Source organism: Numida meleagris, chromosome 17, assembly GCF_002078875.1.
Source record: "Numida meleagris isolate 19003 breed g44 Domestic line chromosome 17, NumMel1.0, whole genome shotgun sequence".
In the NCBI taxonomy this organism is placed as follows: Eukaryota; Metazoa; Chordata; class Aves; order Galliformes; family Numididae; genus Numida; species Numida meleagris.
In genome coordinates, this window is record NC_034425.1 from 2,536,970 (window position 1) to 2,554,661 (window position 17,692).

At 42.4% G+C, this 17,692-nt stretch overlaps 1 protein-coding gene across 3 annotated transcripts in view; it reads left to right on the forward strand.

Annotated features, from left to right (window-relative positions):
* The window catches only part of B3GNTL1 (UDP-GlcNAc:betaGal beta-1,3-N-acetylglucosaminyltransferase like 1), a 113,921-nt gene continuing 109,025 nt past the window's right edge, over positions 12,797-17,692 (forward strand). The window contains exons 1-3 of one of the 3 annotated variants that reach the window (XM_021415056.1): positions 12,797-12,991; positions 17,328-17,444; positions 17,571-17,670. In XM_021415056.1, the coding sequence (XP_021270731.1) occupies positions 12,941-12,991; positions 17,328-17,444; positions 17,571-17,670 (268 nt within the window). In that variant the 5' untranslated portion in view covers positions 12,797-12,940. Of the gene's footprint in view, positions 12,992-14,606; positions 14,928-17,327; positions 17,445-17,570; positions 17,671-17,692 lie in introns of those variants that run through there. The other 2 variants (XM_021415054.1, XM_021415053.1) reach the window with 2 other exon arrangements.

The following is a 17,692-nucleotide window of genomic DNA, read 5'->3' on the forward strand; positions in this document are numbered from 1 at the left end:
CGTGGCTGCGGCTGCGGGCAGTGCCCAGGTTAAGCCTCCCCCAGTTCCGAAGTGAGGGGCAGAAGGAGATAGGGAACCTCTGCAGAAGGGGCTGCTCGGTTCGCTCATTTGCATCTCAATCCCCACAATGCTCTTCCGGCTACTCACAGCTATTCCATAGTAGTGCTCTTGGCTGAGATCTGGGAACACGCTCAAAGGGTGAGGCAGCTTTTGGATGCACTGAGCTGTTTTCTGTTTGAGCTGTGAAAAGCAAACATCTTTTCAAGAGAGAACATTCTGAACAGTAATTTTTTTTTTTTCATTTACAATTCAGAAAGAGCAAAACTTCGCTGAAATCTGGGAGGAAAATATTGTATAATATCAAAAGGAAACATAAATCCTCTGCAATGAAGGCTTCACACTGCCCCAAAAGCAGAAGTTGCCGAGTTACTACGCTGGCCTAAGGTTGCAGAACTGGAGACACAGGTTCTGGAAGCAGCTTCGTGCACTCAAACACTCGAACCCCACTAAAGCTCCATCACCTCCTCAAGGAGCAGCTCAAAAGATGAGGATCTGTGCAGCCACTTCGGGCACTCCCCTCCAAGTTCTCTTTGAGCATTTTCTTGTCACAAATCCAGGCACGACTGGAGGGGATTTTAAAGGACTCGGGGAATAGGAGAACTTGCTCGTGGAGAGAGACTTATTTGCTTTATACTCAAATGTGCACATTTGGAAAACTAAAAATCAAGCGGTGATTAGAGATGGGCTCAAGCTCAGGTCTGGATTTACATCTTCCTCAAAGCACAACTGTGTTTAGACCTTGAGTGTTAGGGAGAGAGCTCTCCTGCCAAGTTGGGAACCAGCTGAAGGCACTTTCAGATGCAGGATTTGGGGTTAAGCACATCTCAGATGAACATGCAGTGCTGTTTTAAACAGTGGGGCAGACCTAATCTGTTGAAGTCTCACTCTGCATCCCTGTTCTGAATTCACAGAGGTTCCTGGAGAGCCTCACTGGTCCTTACCCAGCCCCTGTGGGTTCCGATGTGCATCCCCATGTTCTGCTGCTCCCAGGCAGCTCCCTCTCAGCTGATTTATTTTCATGCTCCTCAGCTTGTGGGAGGTGGATGGGGTCCTGTGCAACCCTGCAGCCCCTCGCTGGCCACAGGAAGGGAAATCCGAGCCTTTAAAGGAGGAGGGGAAGGAGGAGAAGGAGGGTGATTTCTAGAAAGGCAAAGTCAGAGTTGAACAGCATGCATGGCAAAGCAGAAGGGAGGAGAGCGGTAGAAGGATTCAAACGAGCCACAGAGAGGATGAGAGACAATTAATACAGGAGCAAAATTAAATAAATACCATTTGTAAGGTGAATCCAGTGGACAGAGAGGAGTAAGAAGAATAATGAAGGAGAGAGGTTCAGCAGCAGAATAGGCAATGGGAAATCTTTGTGTGTAGTGAGGGGAGACAGTTATTGCTCTCATGAAATTAAAATTAGTAATGGAAGTACACTCATCCATAATTGCACCCTCCTTCTTATTCCTGCTCACCTCTATTACTACTAATAGCTGAGCACAGTTCCTGCTACTCTTAAGTCACTGCTGCTTACATTTTTTCTTAGTTTTGCTGTGCTTGCTTGTTTTTAATGGAAAGTTTTGGAATATAACAGAAAACAAGAGGCATTCAAAGAAAAATAAGAAAAATTTCTCAGGAGAAGCCAGTGTTAACTGCGTGCCTGAAATAAGCCTTAGGACAATGGGATTTCTGATGGAAAAGTGTCGATGTGGAGCGAGGCAGCGGTGCAGAAGCAGTGGAGGAGGGGGCAGGGAACAAGGCAGCCCCTCTCCCCTGGCAGCTCTGCACTCCCAGACCCCTGGGATGTCTGCTTCAGCAGCACAGGCAGCTCCCACCCAAATCAATGGGTGTTGCTGTAGGCACAGAAGTGAGTCTACGGTGTTTTCAGTGTCTAACTGTCTGATAAACAGAAAACCTATGGAAAAAAAAATATTTGGGTATGGTAATTACAAGACATAACATCAAAATAAATAAAGAATGAGGTGGAGATGCCCAGACTTGCCATGTGGCCAAAGCAGGAGGTGTGCCTACACCTGTTGGCTCTCGGTGCACCAGACAATGTGAAAACAGGGATGCTACCTCTGCAGGCAGCAGAGTTCATTTAGATCGAACTCTTAAAGACATTCAGGACAAATCTGTAGTTTGGCCAATACATATGAGTGTATATTTCATTTTTAAAAAATTTCTACATTTCCAGTTGCTGGCAAATAAATGTGCCTTTCTCCCCACACTCCTTATTTCCATCTGAAGGATACGGAGCAGGAAAGCAGAGACTCACTCCATTGCATGGTTTAAGGTTTGAAGCCGAGGGCCCAGGCAGAGCCAGGCCAGGTGGGAGCGGGTCCTTCTGCAAAGGAGCATTTCCCAAAGCAGCTCTTTCCTCAAGCCAAGGGCCAGAGCAGCAGCGGTTCCTGTGCTTTTCCCTCCCCGTTTGCCACCCTCCAAACACCTTGAACTGTTAAGCAACCCAGCCCAGGCAGACAGGAATTTGCGTTTCACTCTTCGCACATCAAACTGAAAAGCGACCAAGGGAATCGCAGCCTATTGAGGGGATCAAAAAGGTGACACAAAGCACAAAAGAAGGCAAAGAAACGGAGATCATTCGCCATCCCACACAGCAATGCGTCTCAGGACCCGGGGACCCAGGCGGAGGATTTAGTGCCTAAGCCTGGAGGCTCCTCGGGGCTGCGGCATTAACTCATGCTCGCATGCCTGAGACCGGATAAAGCTGAAGTCAAAAACAAAAACCTCTAAAGAGGCCTCAGCATATTGTTGTTTTGGGGATAGCCCCGTGCATTTCATCCGCAAGAATTAGTGTTTTCTTTTCATTTCACAATAACCTGGGTATTCAAAAAGTCTGCCAAAACGTCCTCCGAAACTCTGCGTTTCATCTGAGCGCTTTCCAAGAGGAACAATTGTTTATTTCTCCCATCTAATGAACATTAATTTCCTGCTTCAGAGAACGCAATTTATGCCACTGGTGGAGCTGATGTTTATCTCGATGCATATCCTCTCGGCTGGCTCCGCTTTTCATTTTCCCCTGTTCCCTGCCCCTGTGCTCTGCAACCTGCGGCCTCAGCCTCAAGTGCGCTCTGAAGCTTCCAATGCACAGCAAGAGAATCTGACAGGAGTCCCTTAGAATCAGAGCTAAAGAGAATATTTGTAACAGTGGCCTGAAAACAAAAATATGTTTTCCCTTCAGCTTCAGAACTTAGACCAAACTCATGCAAGTGACACCAAACAAATGCTGCGCTTGCCAGGAGAAACAAACATTTGCGGTGTTGTTTGCTGCGTGCCTGCCATGAAATAAAGACACACTGACATGCATTTCAATGCAACTCTCCTACAAATTGTGAAAAAAATAATTGTGCACTGTTTATTCGTTGCTGGGTTACCGGAAGGGAAGGGAATATTTTTGCAGACACGATGAACTTGCAAGGTAAATAATTCAACTTAATCATTTGCAAATTTCACACTTCATTTTGAGCAGCGGACCTTTTACGACCTGAGATCCACCTCAGATCCGAGAAGAGCAATGTTTAGAGCACATTCTGTGAGCCACATTTGGCCCGTGGGGTAGTTTTAATATGACAAACTTCTCCCCAAATAAATCAGCAGTTTTTCTAGAAAAAAAAAAAAAAAAAAGGCAGTGAGCTTTGCACTGTTGTTATTAACAGCACACGTATTTTCACTTCTTTTTAAACTCAATCACTCACTAAATGAGTGACTTCTCAGTAAATGCTGTAACATTAGCAGAGACAAAAAGCTGAAAGATCTCTCTGCATGGATAGAATCTGTCTGTATAATGCTCCTATCAGTGACATTCTGGGACAAATACCGCTAATTCTGGGGATTGTCTGAGTAATCCATAAATTCCGACATTATTACATATTTGCTTAAGGAAAAACAATGGCTTAGATCACAAAATCAGGTCTGCACTGCTTCACAAAGTAGGGTCCTTTGTGCTGCTTTGTGGCAGTGTTTGCAGGGCAGAGGCATCAGAAGGAGGGGGCAAAGGGCCACGCAGCCCGTGTCCCTTTCACAGCACCCAGCTCAGCAGCAAGAAGCCTTCTCCAGAGGCCTGAAGCTGAGAAGAGAACATTCATATTTTGCAGACTTTGCAGATAACGAACAGTGCATGTGCTGAAAGTGATGCTGCAGTTCCTTTGAGGGGTGGGGGTGGCCCTTTCCTTGGTTCAAAGCATGTTTTGGCTACAGTGGCTTTATTAGGTCAGATCACACTGTTATTTAGGTGTCTGCAAATCTGACCACAGAGTTACCCCAGTGATTAAGTAGGAGGCTGAGGATGAGGCGAGTTCAGTTCTCTGTCAAAGTCTGTACCCAGTTCCTTGCACGGCCCTCTGAAAGTCATTTATCTATATTACAAATTTAGCTGATGGGGAGTTCCAAAAGTCAGCTGACATAAATTCGTGGTTACATGGCAATTTATTTTTGTGAGAGTGGTGAAGACAAAACAACAGGAAAGCTTGAAGGTGTGATACCAGGCTTTGTTGAGGCTAAAAGGTCTTAATTGGGAATGGCTCAAGGACAGTGGCAAGCCATCACCTCTAATGAAAACTGACAGCAATGACTAGGGAATGAGAAGGTACCTTTTCTCAGAAACACCATGATGCCAGAATAAATCTTCATACTTTCAGACTGGGCCACGGTCAAGCACATTTTCCTTCTTTTGATGCTTTTGGAAGCAGTACTTGACTATCAATTGTGAAGTTCCTAGCTTGGTCATTTCAGATGGGAACACTCAAAGCATATAAACACAGCAGAGAGGAAATATGTCTCTGTATCTTCTGCTTTTTCAGACAGGATTCTGGCTGAAAATATGATCAAATCTATTCAGGAGCAAAAAGACAAGTGCAAGGTTTTGAAGGAAAAGGAAACTGCTGCTGATTTCATGAGATATTTGTGCACCCCGGAAGAGCTGCAGGAAATCTCCTGTTAGGTACAAACCTTCCTTAACCTCATGCTCACAAGACCAGGCTGGGCCTTATGAGCACCCAAATGCTTGAACACACACAAGTCTGACAGTCTGTATCTCTTTTCCCCTGCGGTGACCTATCTCTAGCCAACAAGCCTTCTAAGCAGAATTCTGGTGATCTCATTCATCACTTAGATCAGCTGCCATTTTTAAATTTCCCTCTTTTAGGCTGCAAGAAAGAGATCACTTTCTTCTGTATTGGAAGTTTTATCTCTCGCCAGTTAACAGACATCTTTTTAAACAATTTTATCCAAAAAGGATGGACAGTTTCAAGAGGAAAAAAAAAAAGTAGAGCTAACCCAAATGGCCGATGATCTTTGTATCTGTAGTTCTATTTCATCTCATGCCTCCCTCACTTCACAGCACTATAACCTTTTTGAATTGCCCTCTGTGATATCCACTCCTTCACTGTTGACCATTGCTCACTTATTCATTGCTTGTTGGATCAGCTGGGCACTTGCACAATCAAGTCTTTGTTATGCTTTCAGACAGGCTGCAAGCCACAATATTGAAGCAACACAAGGACTGCTTCCTCTGCTGGTATTCTTCTTCCCTCACATTTAGGAAGGCAGCATCCTAAATGCATGAAAATGCACATAAAGCAATTACAGCCATAATTCACAAAGTAGTTCTCATTTAACTGGTTACACAATGTCTTTTCCCCTTTAATTGTCCTAAGAGAGTGGAAGACACAAAAATCTGAAGAGTTTTTGCAAGTTGGTCAACTGAGAAACAAGGATTTGCTTCTTTAATCAGTGCATCAGGGGCAGGTTTATTTAGTGAATCAGTAGATGGTGGCTGGTGGTACACAGTTAGCAGGGATCTCTGCTCCCTCCAACAAATTAATTGGCCCAAACAAATTGGAATGTCATTTTCTAACTAATAAGCATTGACAATAATGAAGAGCAACTGCAGGGATGGAGGGAAGATAAAGGAATGCACATACCAAGGTTCTGCAACAGTATGAAATGTCAAAGTTCAAGTTTACATGCATAATAACCACAGCAGACACATGGGTTTTGGCTGCCTAATAATGTGAGAATCCAAGAAGAGGACACTACCAAATACAACTTTACACAGTCGGAGGTTTTAAAACAAAATTAAACTTCTCATGTGCATAAACAGATGCCCCAGTATTTGAATATCTGCTGGATGTGTTTCCAGGCCAGTGTTATCCTGGGTTCAGACACCTATACACCCTTGAGCTCTGTCTCCATAGGCAGAGTGCTGGACGTAGCACAAGAAGCAATGTTAGCAAAACGTTATTTTTAGTTTATTTCATTGGAAGTCAAAATGAGGATCTTGGCTTCTCAGATGGTAAAATTAAATTTCTCTCTCTCGCAGTAGAGAAAAAGAGTATCTTATTTAGGAAGGGAAAGTTAAATAGAAGTTAAGTAGCTGGGTTGATTATGGAAAGAATAAGAGTATTCAGGAAAGTAGATGAGTAAGTATTTTGTCACAGGGAGGGAGAAGCAGTGTCTTTGTGTATGGTGGTTTATTGCAGGCCCTAATGGCATCAGGATGATGTTACCAGGGAGCCTCTACACAATGAAATAATTTACTATCATCTCTTATATCCTGCTAGCACAACAATGTGGTCCCCATAGGCCAATCCTAAAACAGTTTTGATAGCCAAATTCCATTTGTAGTTCTGTCACAGAAGATGTCATAACCTTATCTAAAAAAAAAATTAATACTTGAAACAATTTTCAGTTTATTCACACAAAATCATTGAGAATTGATAATGTCCTTTTCAATGATTATTATACAGCCAGATCTGCTGAAGTCTAAAGGGCTGCTGACCTTTCTTTCCATTCTCACATCTCTCACTGCTGGCAGCTCCCGCAGTCCCCAGTGCTGCACAGGGCCACAGCTTCTTCCCAGCTCTCTGAAGCCCAGGAAAAGCCGCGAGAGCCAGGGGTGTCCCACTCCCATACTTCCTCCCATTGGGTTCAGTGGCCCAAGAGGAGTGTCACTGCCATGAGCCTCGAGCTGGTTTCACCCCAGACTGCGCCTCCATCCCTCCCACAGCCCAGCAGGAGTGCACTGTTGGAAAAGATAGGAACAAGGCATCACGGACACCCCTTGCACAGCTTGTTGGCCTCTTGCCTTATAGAGCAGGGTGTCCCCCAGGTTAGCAGTGCATTTATCAGGCTGCTCAAAGGCATCCCTGGCCTTGAGACCAGTTATATTCAGAATAGAAAGCACACAGAAATGGGGTAACAGCTTTCCAGTGAAAGAGAACGGTTTCCTGTCTTTGTTCTGCTCACATCTGGTCAATTTTCTGACAAGAATTACATCTTTACTACTCTTTTACAACGCAGAGCCAATACAGCTGTAAGGGTGTGAGCTGCTCACTAAACTAGCCTTTGTATTATCAGCTGAATTATTAACTTCAGTAAAGCTGTAAAATCTGTTCTACGGAAGATGCATGAATGTCAAAGAACTTTGAATTTCATAACCCAGGGTGAGTCTGAAGAACTGGCATTTACAGGAACATGAAAAATTATTCTTTGCTTGAAAATTAAACAAAGCTAGCATGGAATTAGTGGCAATAAACTACTTTAAGACCAATTTTTCAGAGTAGAGTAGCACAGTAAGAATAATATAAGAAGTTATAAGATATGATATAATAAGATATGTATTTTATAGGGCAGTATAAAGATTTAGAAAACCTATTGAAATCTGTTTTTGATGAAGATGTATTAAGTAAAAGTTGCCATGTTCTCTAGAGCTACACAATTCTTTACAAGCTTTTCTTCAGAGGCCTTTGGCTAATCCATCATTCAAAACATTATTCTTTTCCCTTCCTGTCTGTATGTCATAGAAAGATGTGTATCCAATCATTGTCTCGTAGATCTCTGCATATTATATATGTCTCAGTTCCTGCTATGTATACATTCCTTTGTAGGGATATGATTTATTTCTTTAAGCATTTTCCCATCTTAAAATGTCAGATGCTTCCTGTACGTATAAATAAAGAAATTCAACCTCCCAAATGTATTGGAGTTCAACAAAATTCTCAGTGTGGACAACATGAATTTCTTGGGAAATATACAATCCCACCTACTATCCTCAGTTCTCTGGCATAACTATATTTCATAAGTGCTTCACACTCCAGTCAGCAAGCAGATCAAAGAGAGGTATGGCTTTGAAAAACAAAGAACCTACACTGAACTTTCTAAAGGTTTACTCTTCTTCAAGTGGAAGCTTTGATTCTCAAGGGTTATCACTTGTGGTGCACAGGAACTTGTCAAGATTAGGAAAATGGGATTTCAAAGCTAACTTGTGTCTATTTTCATTATCTAAATCTTGCTATCTCTTGTAAATAACATTTTCCCCCAAGCAACTTACTTATAAAACTTTTTCGGTAAGTAAGGAAATATCATTATTACTTTACTGGGTTTCACATTGGTTACTTAATAACAAAACCAAACCGTAATAACCAAGGTGGTTGTACCACAATCGGTTGCCTACCACTGGGCTCTGTAAAACAGTAAGTTTCACCAGTTAAATGTAAAGATGTTCCTTTTAATGTATTTTTAAATGTAGTATTGTATAAAAGTGTTCCTTTCAGGAAAGACCACCAAATAAATTCTAGCTTTGCGTAAGACTGCTCAGTTATTGAAGCACAAGGCAAAGAACTTGTTCTGTCCCTTACCCTCTACGAGGGTCTGTGTGGAGGTAAAGCAACCCCAGCCTCAATGCCATGACACCACACCCACCGTAAAGGGATATCCACCACCGCAAAGTACAGCAGCTGAGTTCCAACAGAACAGAGAAAACCTTCCCCAAGTTACAATGTGGTCCTCCAAACGGATGAGAGGACAAGAAATGAAAGTGCACAGGGAGCGGATGACTGGTGGTGGTCAAGGGGAGCACATGTTCGGAGGTGTGGACTGGTACTGAAATGAATGGGATCCTTCCAGTTCCCCGTTGAGGTATCTAAGTCCAGGACTCAAGTTAACAGAATATTTGTGACATTTGCCAACTCATAAAAACGACCGCAGTCTTCTTCAGATTGACTCATTTGAAAAAAAGAAACAATCAATAGCAATATCCTTTATAACGACAGCGAATGTTTCAGAGAGAGAAATGTATCACACAACAGCTCCTTTCAGAGAGCAACAGCACTTCTCAGAGAGGTAATTCAAATTCAATACATCCAAATTAGAAGACATTTTCTTTCAAGCAATTAACTCTGCAGTTCCAGCAGAGCATTTGAAATCTTGAGTACACAGGGAAATTGGCCCAAACAACTCTTAGGTACTGGTCCCCACTAGTAATAAAGGAGGTGAAGGCCAAAGGAAGGCATTAGTAACTCTTGTGCAACTCCCTTAACACAGTGTACATATGTAACTAATTGGAAACCAGTAAACAATTCTGGCATTGAAGCACAAAGCAGATAATCTCACTCACACTACTTCAAGTCATTTTCTTCTCATGTGGCTGCCTGGAATAAAACTGCTAAAACACTGTTTCCCTCATGCAGAAAAAGATCTAGGGGATATAATAGATCGCAAGCTGATTAGGAGTCAACAGTGTCAAGCCATTGTGAAAAAGGCAAACACTGCACTAAGCTGTGCAAACAGGAGTATGGCTGCAAGACGTGCGGTAATCCTGCTCTGCTCAGCACTGCCGCAGCCCAGCAGGAGCTCTGTGCCTCCTCCGCTGAGATGGGAAGTGCCCAGAGTCCAGAAGAGAGATGAGAATAAACAGAGCTAAAACACCACCAGCGAGGAAAGCCTGAAGGAGTCAGATGCACATAACCTACAGAAAAGAGTGGGAGGAATGTAACTGATTTGCAAACACATAAACTGTGGCTACGAACACGCTTGTTTCCTGCATGTGGGGTAGAGGAAGAATGGTCGGGTTGGGACGGAGTGTGCAAGCCCTAGCAGGCAAAGGAGGGGTTAACAGAGGCATTAGTGAGAGCAGCTGAGAAGGCACACAGCTGCAGGGGATAAAAACACTAAGGAGAGGGCTATCAGAGGACCCTTAAGGAGGGAGGGGGGTTGCTTCTCCCTCTTAGGAGGTGAGGGGTAGAGTTTGAGGATGTTTGGCTGCGTCTTTTAGTGGTTAAGTTGGTTTAAGGTATTCTAGCCTTAGTTCTGGTGGGTTACTGGCCTCCTTCTTTGTATTGGTTGAATGTGTTTGATTATGCATTAGGTATACTTTTTAGGCCTCCAAAAAGGTAGGGTATGTTGCTAAGGGTTTTACTTAAAGCAAGTCAAAAGCCCTTTTTTTTTTTTTTTTTTTTTTTTTTACATTGTTCGTGCATCTGATCTAAAATGTGGTTGAAGTGCTGAATGCATTAAAGGAGGAGAACTGACGAATCATTTTTAAGTTAAATCCCTGCTACCAATAGAGAGCTTAAATGGAGGAACTGTACCATAGGAATTGCAGTCTTTATTCAGGTGACAGGGATGGCCAGCAAGAAGTTGTGTAAGATAAAAGGGAAAATATTAGGCAATAAAATCAGCTCTAAAACTGGGAGCTTACAGGTTCTGGGATCTCTTTCCTGAGTGGAAAATTGTTAACCCCCAGGCTGTAGGGGACTCAGATATCACAGCAAGATCTAAGGTAGATATTAAGAAATTCTAAGGGTGAAGATAGTAAGGACTGGAAGAAGTTGTCTGAAGATGTTGAGGAGCCTCTGTTATTGGAGGGAGGCTGTTGAGAGCAGGATAGCATTTGTCAGCAATGACAAAGGTGATTGTGTCTCAGGATGGAAGGACTACCACGATGAGCTTCTGAAGTTCCCATTCTGCTCTACAGCACTGTCAACAAGAATACTGCATCTCCTTCCTTGCCACTTGGCTATGATGCTTTATGAACACAACTTTATGTACTTCATTGAATGGTGCTTGCAACATGGTGTGTTCTGGAAATATCAGTACCGAATCTTGTAAATTCAGGGACAAATGTGTTAGGAGAAAGCTCTATACTCACTCATTCTTGTCTTTCCAATAAAGATGCAATGGAACTAAGTTGCCCACATGCTCTACAGAACTAAATGGGTTGATTTGTGAAGATATAATTTTTAAACCCTCAGTTAGCTTGATCTTTGGGGAAGTGAAATCAAGCGAGATTGGTGCCCAAAACTTGGGATGTCTAAGTTGTCTACACTGCAGTTAGTCTGTGCCATTCTTGAGGTGAGGGCTGAATGTAAAGAAAACCAAGTAACTTCCTAGATATTATGTCATTCCACCAAGACCAGAAAAAAAATTATTTGCTAGCTAAATTCTCTAGAACTGGCAAACTTGCAGTAATGATCCTAAAGAAACTCTCAGAAATCAAATCTGAAAACTAGTCTGATGAAAAATGCCTTTGATTCTCTGACACTTCTAGCTGTAACAACTGCTTGTGTGCTGCTCTCCACTACCGTGAAAATTCTGGAAGCAAAGCAATTGAAAGTATAACTAAGCTCAAACCACTTGTGCTTGCTTCCAAGTAGGTTTGTCGTGGCAGTTCTAGGAGAGCACTTTTCATTCTGACCCAGATGAAAGAGGAATAGACACTGAAACAATGGATTGCTGTTTTGAAAATGGTTTTGTTATGCAAGAATACAAAAATTCCTTTTAAAATCCAGTAGATAAAGGCTCACACAGTGAAGTTGGTTGCCAAGGTTGTAGCAAAGTCCCACTGAATTGCTTCTGCATGTCTGTGGACCTTTAAAAGTCTGTCCAAGAGTCTCCAAAATGAAAATCACATTTAAAATAAGTGTATTTAGTTACCCTCTGTGGTCAGCTACAGACCGTAACTTAGAAAGCACTTCTGGTGGTTTCGATCGGTTCTCTTTCCTTGGGGGAAGGAAGCGAGGGGTTCTCTCTTTGTCTTGTAGGCTGCTTCGTACAATGAGGCATTGGTTTGACTGGAACTTTTGTGTGGTTTAGTGTCAGTAAAGCAATACTCTACTTTCTTAGATAAAGCAAGGCATGCAGGCAACACAGACGCACTAGTAGTCCTCGTCGCCAGGAAAAGAAATGATCATATTTAGCAATAATGTTCACAGAGAGATTAAACCCAGGCTGGATGGAGAGAAGCTGTGTAGATAATTTGAAATAGATTCCTGGGGTGAATTACCGCTTGGCTGTCTTCCTCACCTCCTCAATTCTCAGATTGGTGTGCCAACAAACATTTTAAGATAACTCTGCTCTGTTTGCTCCTTGAATTGTCTGGCTGTGTAACAGGCTCTCCAGATAAACATGGATAATCTCGGGATTTTGCCTGACAAAGATTGCTTTGTGCAAATTTTGAAAATTCTGAATAGGTTGTTGTGCAGGGCCTCGTCCTGCAATCCCTTTTAGTTGTGAGCGCTTCCAAGGAAGTGAGTGGCTGCACAACGACAGCTCCACTAAGTAAATGATTGATGATAATATCATTACCAGTGAAAATGCAGACATTTTAAAGGCGATCAGGAAATAACGGCAAGGAAAGCACCAAATAGGGCTGTCTAAAGCATGGGATGCGCTAACTGGACAGACATAGGGAACAAATCTGAGGGAACATGTAGGAAACTGTGGGCACGCTTATTTAAGAAATGGACGCCTCTACAGACGGCCTCTCAGCCCTGCCAGGGCTAGGCCGAAGCACCCGGAGCCAGGCGGGAGGCGGCCGGGCACTAGCGGCGAGCAGGAACGTTCTGAGACTTTAAAACGACGGAGCGCGCCGGGCCTGCACGCGGCACCGCCCCGCCACGGCGCTTCCGGCCCCTCCGCAACGGCCTCTCCCCGCGCGCGCGAGGAGGGAGGGGGGCACGCGCCGCTGCTGCGGGCGGGGAGGGCGTGAGGGAGCCGGGCCCGGGCGGGCGGGCCGGATGCGCGGCCCTGAGGCGGGCAGCGGCGCGCCGAGGCGGTTCCTGAAGAGAAAAGGGCGGCCTGGGGGGCGGAGGCGGCCATGGCGGAGGCGGAGTGGGCCGCAGGGAGCCCCCCCGGCGCCGTGCAGGTGGTACGTGTCCGGAGGGCGGGGCGGGCTCCTGGCAGGGCGGGCACTGGGCGGGAGCGAAGGGCTGAGGAGAGGCGTGCTGGGTTGTTTTGGAGGTGCTGCGGGGGCAGGCAGCGATTTTTTTTTTTTTTTTTTTCCTTTATTTCCATTTGGGCTGGGGCCTGTGGGAGTGAGGAGCTGAGCGTGGTTGGTTGTGCGGACTTCGAGTTTTTTTTTTTTTTTTTTTAATTAGTTTTTCTTCTACAGATCGTAGAATGGCTTGGTTTGTTTAGGACGTTAAAAATCATCCAGTTCCAACCCCTGACATGGGCTGGCTGCCCATGGCCTTGGGCACCTCCAGGGATGGGGCACCTCAGCTCTGGGCAGTGCCAGGGCCTCACTGCCTATGGGTAAAGGAGTTCCTCCTAACATCTCACCTAAATCTCTCCTCTTGTAGTTTAAAGCCATTCCCCCTTGTCCAATCGCTATCTACCATGTAGAAAGTTGGTTTTGCTCCTGCTTACAAGCTCCCTCTGTGTATTGGAAGGCCACTGTCAGGTCTCCCTTGAGCCTTCTCCAGGCTGAACAAACCCTTTATGTGATGTATACACATGCCCACATTTATATACGTACCACTGGTATGATTTGAAAGCAGTTTATATTTACATTTGTATTTAGTGAAGCCGATATTCTTGTACTGAAAAGCAAAATAGCACAAATTGTTAGGCAGGTGGAAATGAGGAACTATATAGAAACTCAGATCCCGTGCAGGTGTTATGAAAATCTTTCTGGGTTCAGTATAACTTATCTGACATTTGACAAAGCTGGTGTGTTTCTGCCAGCAACCTCAAGTTTCTAAATAATTCAGAACAATGATTCACAAGCTTCATTTAGAGGTAACAGTTTCTGACTAATGTAAAATTTTCAGTGTTGTTAAAGTGATTATTTGAATTTATTTTCCACATGCGGATACTGAGATAGGTAGGAGCCAGTGTGAACTTAAATTTGCTGAAACTGAAAATAGCATTTCACTTTGGAGTTATTCGTTGTCCTCAGTAGGGAAGGATGGTGGTAATGTCGGAAATGAGAGATTTTTTGTGCGTAAAACATTCCATTGCTTGATATCTGACACTCTTTATGATTATTTTAAACTCGAATTTCTCCACTTTGGTCTTGCAATTCAGGTATTGTTTTTCATTAGAGTAGCTGAGGGTGGGAGGAGGGATGTTTCTGTTGAATAATACATTTGTAGAAGGGAGTGGATTGAACTATCCATTGATCATTTAGCATTGCCATTTTTACCGTAGATCAGAATTTATTTAGCAGAGGAGCCAAGAATCATTGTCTTCAGCTTAGTCAGGGCAAAACTGCTGTACTAAAAATGCCTAAAAAAGCTTCACACCTCATTCTGGAACTTCTGATGTCCAGGGAAAATCAGTAGGGTCACAATGCTCAAATCCAGATCCAGTTCATCATTCTGTATCTTAACTGTACTTAGTCTATAGGCCATGAAAGTCTTCTCTGTTGGTTTTTGCTGTAATTCTGACTCAGGTGACTTTGCAATGAGAAAAATATACTAGTTATTTGCAAGTTCTGTTGCTGTGTTGGCTTAAAGTTATTTGGAAGTGCGTTATGCATATTTCTAGTTCTCTATTGTCGTAGTAGTTTTCAAATATAGAAATGGCTGCTGCAAAGAGAACTTGAATAATAGTTTGTGCTGTGAGTGGGAAATAGTAGTTAGCAAAAACTGCAGCGTAGAATTTAAGAGGTTAGGAAACCTGTGTTCCAGGTCCCCGCTATGCCGGCTGCCAGAGATTGCCTTAGCAAGGCGGTGTCAACCACTGCCGACTATGATATGTCGGCTGCGACAGAGCTGATGTTGACCTCGTCCTGGGACAGAACAGCTAGACGAGGTCTCATGAGGTTACTATCAGCTGACTTTTTTCTACTGTCTGCACTTGTAAGTGAAATGTAGTGTCTTAGTTAAGTTTATTCCTCTTTAAATAAGCCAGGGAGGTTGGTGTGTTCTGGCCGCACGGTGGTAGAGGCCAGTTTTCAGATACTCGGGTCAGAGTAGGTGCCAAGTGCAACTTTTAAACCAGGCTGCAGATGTAGAATTGAACTAGAGAGAAATGAAGCTCTAGATCTGTGGTATTTTTAATTTTTCTTTGACTTAAGAACAACAAAAGAATATAAATGCGGAAAAGCAGTATACTGATAATGAATGATAGAACCCAAGGAATTGCTTTAATGTACTGTGTTAGCAATTCTCTGGTATTTTAATCTTACTGCTGTGTATAGTTATTCATTTTTCCACGTTTCATGCAGAAGAGTCAGCAGCAGTTCAGCTCTGTGCCCTGTTTTGACAGGCATCTAGCTTCTTGTGGTAGTCGTGTGGAAGGACAACTTGCTCTAGTGCTAGTATGTTGTGAGCTGCTGTGCTGAGATCAGAGTATCTTAGTGACACTGGGTATTTGTGGATTACTTTCTCTGTGCTGCCGTTAAAAACTGCTTTTGCTATTTTCAGTTCAAGCTAAGCAGAAAAGTTCTAATGTGATAATTTGAGCTACCAAAACCAACTGCTAATTTGCCCTGAGTAAAACCAGGAGCTCGATATGAAATAAAGCTTATAAATAAGTTGTGTTTTTACTGTTTTCAAGCCAATATCAGTCTACTTGTGGTGGTATGGTTGAAGTTTTCTTAGTTAATTCAGAAAAAAGATGGAGAATCATTGTTTAATTTGGATGTCCAAAACTGCATTGGAAAAACTGGGGAATGCATTTCTTTCTGAATAAGTTAGATTGATTAGCGTCAACATCTAGACATAAGGAGTATTAAAAGCCTGAGTAATTTGAATATATTGGTTTAGAACCTCAGACCTGTTTATTTTTTGAAGTCTTGTTATACTAATCTCAGACACAGTTCTGAAATAATCCTTTTTCTCCAATTCAATTTTACTTATTTCTTTGGCTTCTCCTTCTTTTACTTGTTTATCTCTTTACAGCAGAGGTCAAAGAACTTCTTTGCTTAAACACTTTAGATAGCTTTCCCTCTACTTAAATCCTCCTTTTTCCTGTTACAGCATTCTGCCAAAGATCAGGTTTTAAACTGCTACAGGTTTTCTTTATTTTGCTGTAATTTTTTTTTAATTATTGTACTAGGTAGTATATGAACATCTGAATGAATGTACATCCTACTCTGTAAAAAGAAACAAAAAAACCCCACTCAACTGAACAAAATTTGCACAAAATGTATCTGCCCACTGATACACTTGCATGTGTTGTCACAATGTACATGTATTTGTGTGGACACCAAATCTTTAACAATTACATTTAGATACTCTTCTAGTTTTTTTTGTTTTGTTTTGTTTTGTTTTTAAGATTTTCACGTGCTCACAATAGGAACTAATCCTCTCTTCCTTCAAACTTTGCATTTATGGTTCTGCACCACATGATAAGGAGTTTGAGTTCTGTTTCTAGGAACTTCTTGAAATGTCCCATGAGACATTTTACAAGTTACTTATGCCCCGTGCCTTAAGTTCCCCATCTATTGTAAGCTGCCTCAACAGGTACTGGTTTGGACTCTCCCTTTACAAACATAGCAGGTGTATTATTACTGAGATTAATTTCTTAGGGCTTGCATGCTATGAAAGTAAGATATTGTATTTTGAGATACAGAAACAGTTTTGGGTGTTAAAAATGAGAATAATGATGAGTATTGTGTCAGAGGAATTCCTCATCTGTGTTTTCTAACCGATTTTAAAGTATTTCAGATAAGTTTTCACATTTCATGAGTTATGCAGCTGAAAAAACAGAGGCTGTAAGAGGAAAACCTGTGGTTGAAATGGTAGACTAAGGAAGTAGGTCGTAAGTCATCTTCTAGTGTGCTTGATAACAGCTTTAGATAGAGCCATTATAAAAAAACTTGGCTAGAGCCCAAGGATGCAGGCTGCATGTGTAAGCATCTCCAACTAGGCAGTAAGCATCACAAAAAATTGGGGAACAAGGTATGTTCATGGAAGACAGAAATGAAGAGTGTCTTGGAAATGCAGAGATACTAGAAACAAATTAGTGGGGTGTTGTAGGTGTTTTGTTTGCATTTTTGGCTCAGTTGCCTCTATTGTTTCCTTAGAGATTTACCAAAAGCCACCTTGTAGAACTCAAAAATGTGAAGTTTGATAGACATGAAAGTAAAACATACATTTATAATGAAAACAAAGGTACCTAGCTTACTTCTTGATTCTTAAGATGCACTTAGTTTCAGAAAGATCTGGCACTTCCCCTTTTTTAATGATATTCTTGTATTATAAGTAGATAAAAAATAGTACTTACTGACACATTTGTGTTTTCTTTTTTTGTAGTCAGTCATCGTGCCTGTTCACAATAGCGAACGTTGGCTAGATGAATGCTTAAAGTCAGTTTGGGAACAAGATTTTAAACAAACCATGGAGCTGTCAATTTTTAATGATGCCAGTAAGGTATGTCTCAGACCTTATTTAAAATACTGACCAAGTCAATATTGTCTGCAGCAGGAACTTTAATTTTGGATTGTGGTTGGTTCACCATGCAAGTTAAAAAAGCATCTGTGTCGTCATTTTGTCTAGGACGGTTCAGCTGAAATCATTGCAAAATGGAAGAGTAAGTTGGAAGATGCTGGTATTCCAGTAATTGTTGGTACTAATGATTCAGCTCAGCCTCGAGGAGGTATGTAACTTAACAGTGTTTT